The sequence below is a fragment of the Mastigoproctus giganteus genome, chromosome 1, assembly GCF_048544385.1.
Source record: "Mastigoproctus giganteus isolate SK-2022 chromosome 1, ASM4854438v1, whole genome shotgun sequence".
In the NCBI taxonomy this organism is placed as follows: Eukaryota; Metazoa; Arthropoda; class Arachnida; order Uropygi; family Thelyphonidae; genus Mastigoproctus; species Mastigoproctus giganteus.
In genome coordinates, this window is record NC_143575.1 from 277,633,476 (window position 1) to 277,645,972 (window position 12,497).

The 12,497-nt window shown below is 35.6% G+C and overlaps 1 protein-coding gene across 1 annotated transcript in view; it reads right to left on the reverse strand.

Annotated features, from left to right (window-relative positions):
• The window catches only part of Mo25 (calcium binding protein Mo25), a 206,060-nt gene that overhangs the window by 98,503 nt on the left and 95,060 nt on the right, over positions 1 to 12,497 (reverse strand). The window contains exon 4 of the mRNA XM_090386628.1: positions 5,497 to 5,615. Within this exon, the coding sequence (XP_090242754.1) occupies positions 5,497 to 5,615 (119 nt within the window). The remainder of the gene's footprint in view (positions 1 to 5,496; positions 5,616 to 12,497) is intronic.

Genomic DNA, 12,497 nt, shown 5'->3' on the forward strand with positions numbered 1-12,497 from the left:
TGTTATTGATTAATCTAGTCTCCTTTGTTAACACATCATAGTATCCAAATATTGGTCAGATAAGACCACTCATTAACTAATCCATACTGTGACTGCAATATAATGCCATATATTTATGCATTAAGAATTTGCACAGCGATCGCTGCCACCTAACTGAATTAGGTGGCAGCGATCACAGTGTACTGTCGTGGGATTTACTTAAAGATGTAACTACCATCAGAATCGGGGGTAAGCGTATTTGCTTTCGTAAGGTGACTACAGTGGCCTCGGACAGTTTTTAAATTCTATGCAGTGTGACCAACTGATGATGTTACTAACAGCAAATTCTAAATGGGAAGCATTCAAGGAATTAATCTTGGAAGCTACTACGCTTTTCATACCAAGAAATACTGTTCAAAGTTTAGACCCGAATCGATGTCAAAAGAACTAATGAGACTTGTGGCAGAGAAGAAAAATACATAGAATGCATATAAATTATCAGGTGACACAGAAGCCTGTGGTAGATATAAGGCTTTTTTTTTTTTTTTTGGTACTAAGGGGATGATTATGTGAAGTGAAATGTAGATATTTGCCGGTGTGCTTGTTTTTTCTGAACATCATCCCCTTAGTACCAAAAAAGCTGTCCTGCACAACCAAATCTACAACACTATCAAATTCAGCTCTTCACAAAACGATCTACATAATGAACTTCAATACCTGACTGATAAATTCATAGCCAGGAGCTACCCCGCCCTCAACTCATCCAACACACAATATCCACCGTTAAAAACAGTATTAATAACCCCACCAGACACAGTAACAAGACAAATACTCGCATAGTTCTCCCTTACCATAGTGAACTTGCCGCACAATTCCGACATACATTCAAAGATACTGACGTCTCCCTCACCTTCTCCACTTACAATAAACTAGGTTCCCTATTTAATTCTTATAAAGATACACACAAATATCCCATCAATGATCTCAATAATATAATATATCTCATAAAATGGCAACCAAACTGCGACACCTGTTACATCGGCAGCACTACCACCAAATTCGGTTCCTCCACAACTTTTTCAGGACAAGTCAATCCTGCACTGAGTTAACAACCCATGCTCAAACCCACAACCACACCCCCCCTTGTTGACTCTGTCATCACTATTATTAAACTTAGATCGAGCTACAGAATTCTTCGATATGAAGCCCTCACCATCGAATGGTACCGACACCATTCCGATCTCAACATTATTAATGCTAAACTTCCCTTCAACCTTTCACAGGCTTGGAACCTCTCGCGGCTAAAGTTCCCACGTGTCAAAAAGAGCATCACGAGAGTATAGATAAACTTTAAATACAACATGCGCTCACTTCTCTCCCATTTGCCAACTGATGACGGTTTATTCAACGAAAGTCACTCATAACGAATATTGGCACCACCGGTCTTCTCTCTCTTTTTTTCATTTTTTTCATTTGCGTCTTTTAACCTCTTTTTGACAACCAAGGATTGGAGATCTGCATTTCTACTTCCTTCCGCTCATTTTAAAATCTGTTTAAAATATTTTCACCCCATTCCCCGCCTTAGTTCTTTTTAATACTTCTTCCAACCTAAATTTAGCTACCATCTACCAAAAAATTTATTGCAGATTTATACAAGGTGAGTACCGTTTTCTAAGCATTTGCTATTCATTTTTTAGTCATATTATTTCTAATACTATTTCATTTATATAATGTTTATAGGCCTCCCAGGCTAAAGCTAGTCTACGTTTGCTAACTTGGTAGCCTGATCCATATACACCTAATTGCCTACAGATTAATAACATTTAATTAAATAAAATCGACCAATATAATTTCGTGCATGTATAATGTCTAACTGACCTATGTACAATAGCATTAAACGTTGCACAACTGACAAATTCCTAATTCTGTAAACTTGACTAGATATCATTAACATAATTTCAATGAGAACACTATATATATATCCGTATTAGATGAAGAATTATTTGTAAATTTTAACATTATAGATAACTTAAGGTTGTTAATGAAATCAGCACTGATTAATGCCATCTATGTGAAAGATTGTGCATTACATCGGTCTGTACTGATATGTTCTAGATATGATATAATATGGTAGTGTAAAAATATATTGGATTAGCAATGAGGTAGAGTGAGATAAGGTGCAGTCTGCGAAAGACCTGTGCGTCAAAACCGCCCAAGTAACGTGCAAAGGCCAATGCTGGCACTGTGGCAAAACCTAGAAGTACAATATGTAATATAAAGTGAGAGTAAAACAGAATGAGATAAAACGTAAAGCAAAAAGAGATAAAAGTAGTAATGGTAGTAACATAAATTGAGATATAAAGCAAAATTATAAAATAATAAGGCAAAATTATAAAATATGTTAATTATGGGTTAGTAGATATACTGAAAGGGACTTTATCGAGGGCTAACCCTCTCAATATATCGGCCAGTAATTAACGTAGCTATCTGTTTCTGTTGTCAACTGCCCGCATAACTAGGTTCGAATATATGTAGGATAGTATAATAGTAATAATATAGTCAGGTAATTTAGCAGTATTATAATATAAGGGCTGAAAGCTGATAATAAGCCATTTTAGTATGTAAGGTAATTTGGAAGTAATATGATATAAGTGCCAAACGCTGATAACAGGCAGATTTAGATTAGGGGATTTAGTAGTTTATGGGCGAGATGACTATTAGCCCAACAGATAGCTTAGTAGTATAAAGAATACAATAGAGCAAGAGTTCCATCCACTGTTGTTATATATTTATATTATCTATGTTGAACAGGCAGAATGGGCTAAAGAAAGGAGAACGGAAATAGGATAAAGAATAGCAATAGTACCTTAACCCCCTCTAATTGCTCTAATAGTTCATGAGGTATGAAAAACGTAGGGTTATATAGTATATGGCTAAAAGTATAGAAAAAGAAAGAATACAATTGTACGTGGAAGAAACCGGGAGCGTAACTTCCCGTCCCTTAAAGAAAGGGATCCTGGTTTATGGTTATAAGTATCACATTGTATAAGATGTAGGAGATATACTGTAACAGAAAATAGGAGGCTGAAGATATAATAAGGACTTAGCATAATATAGATACGATGGACCAAATGGTTGATATATATATATATAGAACAAGTTCCTGGGGCGCCTCTGGGTTATATATATATATATAATAAAATTTTTAATTATTTTTGTAACCCCTTTCTAGTAGAGGGCAGTCTTATGAAAGTTTGTGCACGGGCGGCTAATACCCATGCACGGTGGCCCTACTCTTCCGCATGGAAATTCTCAGTCTCATGTTGTTTTTCATTACAGGAATATGAAATGGGATGATTTGCTATTCTTTTTTCTATTGGTTGAATACTGTTTTTAGTCTTCTGATTATGTTTGTTTGTTATTTGGTTTTTAGGAGCATTAGCAACTAAGGCCATATTGCTCCGGGGATATGCCGGTGGTCATTCCCTGATCTTTCCGCATCCTCTGTATTTGATGGTCACAGGCTCGAACCCCAGTCTAATCAAGAAGCGTGTGCTACGCACTGCTGCTCCTGCCCACCTGGCTACAGAGGCGCCTGATTGTGTAAGTGAAAATATTCTTGTAGAGATGAAATCCTTTATTCCACATTCCACCTAAAACTCTTGTCCCCTTAACTAAACTTTGGTTCCCAATAAATGCACTAAAGTTGTTCAAGATAAGAATGTAGAATTTCACATTTGTCTTGTATCCTTATCTCCAGCTTCATTTTCTGCCTACAATAATTACAGCAACAGGTGTGACAAAGTTATTAATCATCCAAAACCAGAATATGAATAGGCTAGAGCAGAAAACTTGCTTCTCTCCAAATGGTAGTGGTTTTCTGGTTTCTTGTGAAAGCTTCTTGTCTGACCTTTGCAACACTATTATGTCTGTTACAAACTGATGGTTCTACTGCATCCTCAACTAAAAACAAAGCTCACTTACTTAACTATATTTTTCTTCTAACTCCCTTATCAATGATCTTAGTACATCTACTTCTTGTTATACCCAGTGGTGAGCTGTGAATATTTTAACAATGGGCTTGCAGTTTTGCCGACTTTTTATTCTTCTCTCTTTTACAATTAGGGAAATATAATGGATACATTTTTTCAAGATAAAATTTTAATATAGCGAATAAAAAATAACATGAAATATTTCTCATATCTCATATTCATAAATAACATAAAAAACTATCACAAAAAATTCTAGAATATAAAAACAAATATACATAAGAAAACCAAACTATTCTAAAAAAGGTACACAAAAATCAGAGATTACATGAAAAAAAAATTTCCAAGAAAATTTTATTCTAAATATTGCCATATAGAATTTACTTCTTTATTAATATTTGTTGTTGATCTGCTTTGCTCAATAATTGAGCAATGATTATGGAGGAAAGATTTGCCATAACGATCTGGATCAAACTGAAGCAATGGTTTTCCATTTAGATTTATGATCATTCTGCAACGAGTTTAATTGTCAAAGCTGTTCTTTTTATTATCACAGTATTATTCATTACGCTGAAAGCTCGCTCTGCTTCAGCACAGTAATCGCAATGGTTTCAAGGGTATTTCTGGCTTTTTTAATTGAAAAGGGAATTTCACTCGATTTTAAAGATAAACTGCCTTCGACAAAATCTCTAAAATCGCTAATTTTTATTTCATATTTTATTAGAAAACTTAAATTTCTTATTCAGTTTTCACCATCTTGCAATGGAAATGAAAGTTCTTCCATATTCCACATTTCCATGTAGCATATGTTTAAAATTTCTTTCAATTCCTCATTGTCAATGATATCACTATTTTCTTTATTTAATGTAAAATTACTCTATTGCATTAATAACCTATCCTTTAAGAATAAAACAATGCAATTTAATAACTTGTCACGGGGTAATTTTTTAAATGTGTTCTTACTTTCAAGCTTGATTCTTTCAAATTCAACATGCTCTGAATTTTAGCTTCATAATTTCCTTCAGAATTCAACCTTCTCTGAATTTTAGCTTCATAATTTCCTTCAGAATTCAACCTTCTCTGAATTTTAGCTTCATAACTTCCTTCAGAATTTTCCCAATTAGAAATAGCATAGATAGTTCGATGATGAGTACAAAGTATAAAACATTTAATAATTCTAAGGTGATACATATATGACTTATATCATGGTTAACCTCTTTGACATATTTCCTGTAAGTTAAGCATCATATGTCATTTTTTTTTTTTTTTTTTTTTTTTGATTTGGTAGTTGTTGGCGCATCGGCTTCTGTGGCCATATTGCACCTCCAAAGGTTTTTGCAGTACAGTGATCCAAGCCCGAGGCGGGAATCGAACCCGCGACCTTTGGGTTGCCGGGCAGGTACTTTACCCACTCGGCTAGCCCGGTCGGCCATATGTCATACTTTACAAATTAGCCTAACTACATAAATACAAAAAAATTAACAACTCCATCTATAATCCAAAGGACAAACAAATCAATCCAACTTACCCTCTCATTAAAGTAAAAAGAATTTCTGGTTTTGTACAAATGTATTCTACCGTAGGTGATCTTGTGCCAATCTGTCTTCTTAGTATATTGTTAAATATCTGTGCAACATCCTTCTTACCCTATGGACAAACAAATATCTAAAATTAGAAATCATATTAAAAAAAAAGAAAAAAAAGAAAAAGAAATAAAAAAACTGATTTTTAAAAAAATAATTTTTTTTTAAATATATAATTTTTATAACAAGATATTTTATTTTTATAGTACACAGAGAAAGCACTGATGGAATGAATGCAAAGATGAGGGGCAATACTCCTTTACATAAAGAACTGTGTGTAATGAACCTAGTTTGAAACCTTAATGAGATATTCTCGCAGGTGCCTAAAGAGGCATATGTGAAACTGACCACAGAGACTAACTTAACAAGATGCATTAAAAGATTTGCTGCATGAGGAATCGGAACACATCTTTATTGAAGCTCATCAAAAATTGTGGAAAGTCTTCCATTTTAAGATAGCTGTGTATTATTAAGGAATAAAAATCAGCTATTTTAATATTGCTTTTTAATCATTTATATAACTAATTTTTTTTACTGTTCCAGTACTTTTGATACTAGCATATACTGTAGCCTCAGTTGTTCAACTTTCCATTTACCAAAACTGGAGTTAACTGAATCAACTATTCCAGATAGAAATAGCCCCATAACAGAAACAAAATGAATTTCATTCATTTTGTTTCTGTTAGCACCAATTAGTATGTTGAAATCTGCCAAAATACAGTGTACATACAAAAAGCTATAACCTGTAGACAGACAGCTTTTATTCCAACAAACTTTATGCAATTATCTGTCCAACAGAAACATGGCTTAAACAGCATTTCCAACATTATATAATTAACCAACTACGAAACCAACTTAATAGCTAGTAAAGCAATAAAAAAAAAAGACCTCACTCAGTGTTTATTCATAATGACTTGAATTTAAAATCTCATACAGATTGGTTTTACTTTTAAAGCATTAATCCTAAACACAAATCACTCACAAATTAGCAAGTCAATATCTAAAACCTACATGCAACATATACGATAAACTCCAAATACTGAACCAGATATCTGTCATACAATTAAACTAATGAAATTATCTGACAGCAATAATAATTTAAGATAACAAAAATACAGGTAAGCCTCAGTTAATTCGTGCAACAAGTGTACTGTATATCTCGAAAACGCATATATTGAAGTTAAAAACCAATGGGAAAAATTCTAATTCATCCATGATGTTTTGGAACATTCATCAGAAGACTTAATTTAGCCTTTAAAATATGTTTTAACTGTATACAAAGATAGAAATATAAAGAATAATGAAAAGCAAATAAGCTAAAAAATGCTTATTAAAGAAATGAGCTACAAAATGAGTGAAAAGTGGATATGCTACTTTTTAGAAAAATAATTTTCAAGCATCGTTTGAATAGTTGTAGCCTTCTTTTTCTCTTCATAAAATTTACAATAGCAGCTAATTCCGTTTTCTAGGGTTTGGGGAACTAGCATGCTTTTTTCCACATTCGGATCTAAATCCATAATTTATTGTTTAACAGTTTCCATATTTCAAAACATCTCCTCGAGTTACTTTAACAAAATTTCCTTAGAGACACACTCCTCTCCTTCAGTGGCAATTTCTTCTTTCTCATCATAGGAACACTGTTGCTCCAATTCTATAAGATCTGTGTCAGTGAGTGGCTGTGAATGCGAATCCAGGCATTCTCTGAAATTAGGGGAATCAACATCTTCAAAGCCAAGATCCTTTTCAATGACACTAATTTCTTCAATAACAGCATCAACTCAATTTTCGAAGCCACAAAAGTCATTTGTGCAGTAAGGCAGAAGATATTTCCACACAACCCTCATAGTTGCCATGACTCAAATATTTTCAATAGCTTGCCTAATGTTAAAATTCTTCCAAATTTCAGTCAATGAAATTGCACCTTCCCCGTCGTAGCTTGCACTGCTTATGTAAAAGTTCTTCGTAAATAATAAAGCCTTGAAAGTTGAAATTATGCCCTGGTCCACTGGCTGTAGCAAAGACGTAGTGTTCGGAAGTAAAAATACTACTTTTACATTTTCTACAGGTCACTCAGCACAGTGGGATGGCCAGGGGCAATATCAAGAACTAAGAGGGCTTTAAACGTAAGAGTATTTTTCTTGCAATAATTTTCAACAGCTGGACAAAAATAACTCTTAAACCAGTCTTCAAACAAAGCTTGTGTGATCCATGACTTTTTATTTGCCCATCAAATTACAGAAAATTATGCTTTGTTGCAACCTCTTAAAGCCCTCGGATTTAGCGAATGATAAATAAGTATAGGTTTCAATTTGAAATTGCCTTCGGCGTTTCCTCCCAACAGAAGAGTTAAGTGGTCCTTGGAGACTTTGTAACCAGGTTGCAATTCTTCTTTTTTAGCTAAGAAAGTTCTAGACATCATTTTCTTCCAATAAAGCCAGTTTCATCAACGTTAAAAATTTGGCAGTCTTCATATTATTTTCCTCAATTATTTTTTTTAAAACATGCAGGAAATTTGGTGGCTGCATCTTCATCGGTAATCGCTGCTTTCCCCGTTGACATTATACATTCCAGTTTGAGCTTTAAACTTTTCAAACCACCCCTGCTGGCAGAAAATATCAGTGTATCTCCTTTGAATTTGTTTTCTTTGAGCGATGAAAACAGGCTAAGTGCTTTTACCATTATGTTGTTGGTACCAATTGGAGTCTGTTTTTGATTGCGATCTTCCAGCCAAGTTATTAAAAGATTCTCCATTTCAACCAAAATAGAACTTCTGTTCCTAGTGCACTGAATACTAAAAGATGTTGATGCAACTTTACTTGTTCTATGTATTCCTTAGATTTGGACAGAATTAGTCATACCATAGACTCATTGAGGCCTAACGCCATGCCAATGCCTTGCTTTGACCATTATCACACTGTTTAATAATGTCAAGTTTCTTCTTATCGGATTCCACTGATATATCACGTTCCGACATGGTGAACTTTTACAAAATATTAACTATTACTCAGTGTGGAATACAGTAATGGGAATAGATGTTAACACATCTGCCTTGGATGGTTGCCTAAGTGAAACTGAACTTATGACAGGATAATGGAACGGCAGAAGCACGATCTGGCAACACTGTTTACAGATGACAGTTTTCGTTTGGTTAGCTCGTTATTAGGAGTTTTATGGCGCATAGAGTTTTCAGGGATCTTTTTTTTTTTGCATTGTTAAAAATTTTTTGTTTCATAATCAGCTGTACTATTCAAAATTTTAGGGGGCATATATAAAGGAATGGTATGAATGTTTGTTTAGGGAGCTTAGAGGGGAACAGGCATTCTGTGTGTTATCAGACACTCAATTTAAAACAGTGATGGATCCAATATCTTTCTATCTCAGAAGATTTAGGAGAAGTGCGGTTGGCCTGCCTCCCTAAAATCCATTCATGCACATCTCGATTGGTAAGCCCTGTTACATCACTTAGGTGGCAACAAACATGTAGAGTGGTTCTCTCCAAGATGCCTGGTCAGCATGAAGAGGAAAAGACCAAATCCTCCAGCACATGACAGCACAACGAAACAAATGGCCCTCAGTCCCCAGAGGCTTTCACTCCCCCTCTTGCGGCAGTGAGAGGATCAGAGTGGAAGCAGAGGGTGCTAACAATCTCTGTCTACGACCAGGTACTACAATGGACGGAAACTGAACTTGGCTTGATACAAACAGGCCAAGTTCAGTTTCCATGCATGGCAGCTTAGAGCTGGAAAAGGAATTAGAAAATGTGAATTGGAATATCATGTTTGGCTGAAACAAGAAGAAGAAATGAATCAATTATAAGTTTATCAAGTGGAAATCTGCACTTGATGCACTGTACACCAATGGAAACAGTGAAAGGAGTGAAGATAGAGTTGGCTTTCTGGTCCATAAAGATATAAAAAACAACATTTTGGATTTCAAAAGTACATCACCAAGGGTGTCAAGAGTACTACTCAGGATTTCTAAGAGGTACAAGGTAAAGATTATAATGATTTATTAACCAACATCGAGCCATAATGAAGAAGAGGTTGAAGAAATGTACACCGAAACTGAGAGCCTTCTAGATGAGCAGAAAACCTACTACACTATCATTATGGGGTACTTCGATGCTAAGGTTAGAAAGAGACAAAACAGTGCACAAAGGGGAACTATAGGAAATTTTGTAATGGGTGAAATTTGCAGAATCTCAAGGATTGTCAATAATGAACACTTTTTTTCAAGAAAAGGGTGAACAGAAAGTGGACATGGAAGAGTCCAAATGGATTAACAACTAATGAAATTGACTTCATCCTCACTAACAGAAGATCTATTGTGAATGATGTTACTGTCCTGAACAAGGTAAATGTCGGAAGTGATCACAGAATGGTAAGATGCACACTTGATATAGATGTAAAAAAAGAAAGGAAAAAACTGATCCGAGTAAATAATACAAAGGTCTTTGAGATAACAGAAGAGGAGAAAAAGCATTATGTACTGGAACTTAAGAACAAGTTTGAGCTTCTGTAGACGGCTGAGGACCAAGATATCGACAAGAATATTTCGACTTTCTGAAAGTGATAAAGCCCAAGAAACCTATAGGGAAAAAGAAATCCAAAGAAGAAAAAATTAGTCAAAAAACACTTGTCATGATGAACCGAAGACGAAAATGAAGAGCAAGATAAACGCTGACAAGGAGAAAATAGAGTATACTGAGTTATGCAAAGCCATTAGAAAGAGACTCAGAGAGGACATAAGAATATTTAACACAAGAAAAGTAGAACAAGCATTAAGGGAAAACCAACAACTTAAATCAGCAGCCATGAGCAGTAATACAGAAAGACAAATGATACTGAAACTGAAGAATAGCGATGGTGTACTTATAAATTGCAGAGAAGACATAATTCAAATAGCAGAAGACTACTATAGAGAATTATACAAGGAGCAAGGGAGTGATGCCAGCAGTGAGGAAGGATCGCAAATTAGTATCACATATGCCATACCTGATATCCTTCCTGATGAGGTAGAACATGCGTTGAAGAAAATGAAGAATCAGAAAACCCCAGGGGAAGATGAAGTTACTGTAGAGTTGTTAAAATTGGGAAGAAGAGACATGGCACAAAAACTGGCAACTCTTCACAAAATGCATTAGAAAAGGTGTGATGCCTAAGCAGTGGAATAATACAATCAGAGTTTTGCTGCATAAGAAAGGAGATAAATCAGAAATTGGAAATTATAGACCAATTGTTATCCCACATCTACAAGTTGTTCACAAGGGTCATTACTAACAAATTAGAAAGAATACTTGATGAAAATCAACCGAAAAAGCAAGCTGGTTTTAGAACAGGATTCTCAACTATGGATCATCTTCGCGTAATATCACAGCTAATGGGGAAAGTTGTTGTTGTTGTTATTTGGTTTTTAGGAGCATTAGCAACTAAGGCCATATTGCTCCGGGATATGCGGTGGTCATTTCCTGACCTTTCCGCATCCTCCGTATTTGGTGGTGACGGGCTCGAACCCCGGTCTAATAAAGAAACATGTGCTACGCACTACTGCTCCTTCCCACCTGGCTACGGAGGCGCCCAATGGAGAAAGCAAATGAATATAAAACACCATTATGCCTGGCACTTGTGGATTATGAAAAGGCATTTGACTCCATACAGCATAAGGCAATGTTTCGGGCACTAGAAAGACAAGGCATAGATACCCCATATATTATAATTTTGAAGAAAATATATGAGAATGCTACCTCCTTTATTAGACTAGACAAAGAGAGTAGCAAATTTAAAATTGAGAAAGGAGTTCGACAAGGAGAAACAATATCTCTGAAGTTGTTTACTGCTGCCCTTGAGGAAGCTTTCAGAAGATTAGACTGGTCGCAGAAAGGAGACAATGTGAATGGAGAGTACCTAAACCATTTACAATTTGCAGATGACATTGTGGTCATAAGCCACGATCCCAAAGAATTAGAGGAAAATCTTAATCAGTTATGCACAGTTAGTAAGGATTTTGGACTAAAGATGAATATGGCTAAAACAAAAGTAATGATGAACAAGTATGCCACGGAAAGGGAAATAATGATTGACGGAACAGTAATTGAAAAGGTGGAGTCATATACTTATCTGGGACAAGTTATTAGCTGTAATAATGATAAATGGCTGGAAGTCAAGAGAAGAATAAATTTTGGATGGATAGCATTCAGGAAATATAGTCACATACTGAAGAGCAATATCCCAGTTTGTCTGAAACGTAAAATAATGAATCAATGTATACTCCCCACCATGACTTATGGAAGTGAAACTTGGGCACTCACCAAAAGAATGGAAGAGAAGCTAAGAACTACACAGCGAAGAATGGAACGAATTATATTGGGAATCGACTGTTAGATAAGAAGAGAAACACATGGATTAGGCAGCAAACTCAAGTAAAGAACATTCTTATCAAAACTAAAGAACTAAAATGGTCTTGGGCAGGACACATCTCGAAGACATGATGACAGATGGACTAAGAAAATAACAGAATGGTACCCAAGAGGAGCTAGAAGAAAACCTGGAAGACAAAGGCGGAGATGGATAGATGAAATTCATGAGTTTGTGGGTAGTAAATGGATGGCCATTGCACAAAACAGAAGGAACTGGAAAGTTGCTGGAGAGGCCTTCATCCTGCAGTGGATTGAAAATGGCTGATGATGATTAATGTTTCTGACCTTATTAAATAAACAGCATTGATCGAAAAATAATATATTGAGGTTTACCTGTATTTAAGATACAGTCGACCCAGGCTTGGCTGCTTGTGCCTGGGGGCGGGCAGCGACTCCTAAGTGTTGGCTGCTCCCTGGTGGCAAGGTGGACGTACACAAGCGGTACACCAATACAAAAAAATTTTGCAGAGTTTCTGCACCAACACAGACGTGCAAGGTGGAGATGGGCTAAGGCCTAGGAGCCGCCCTTGA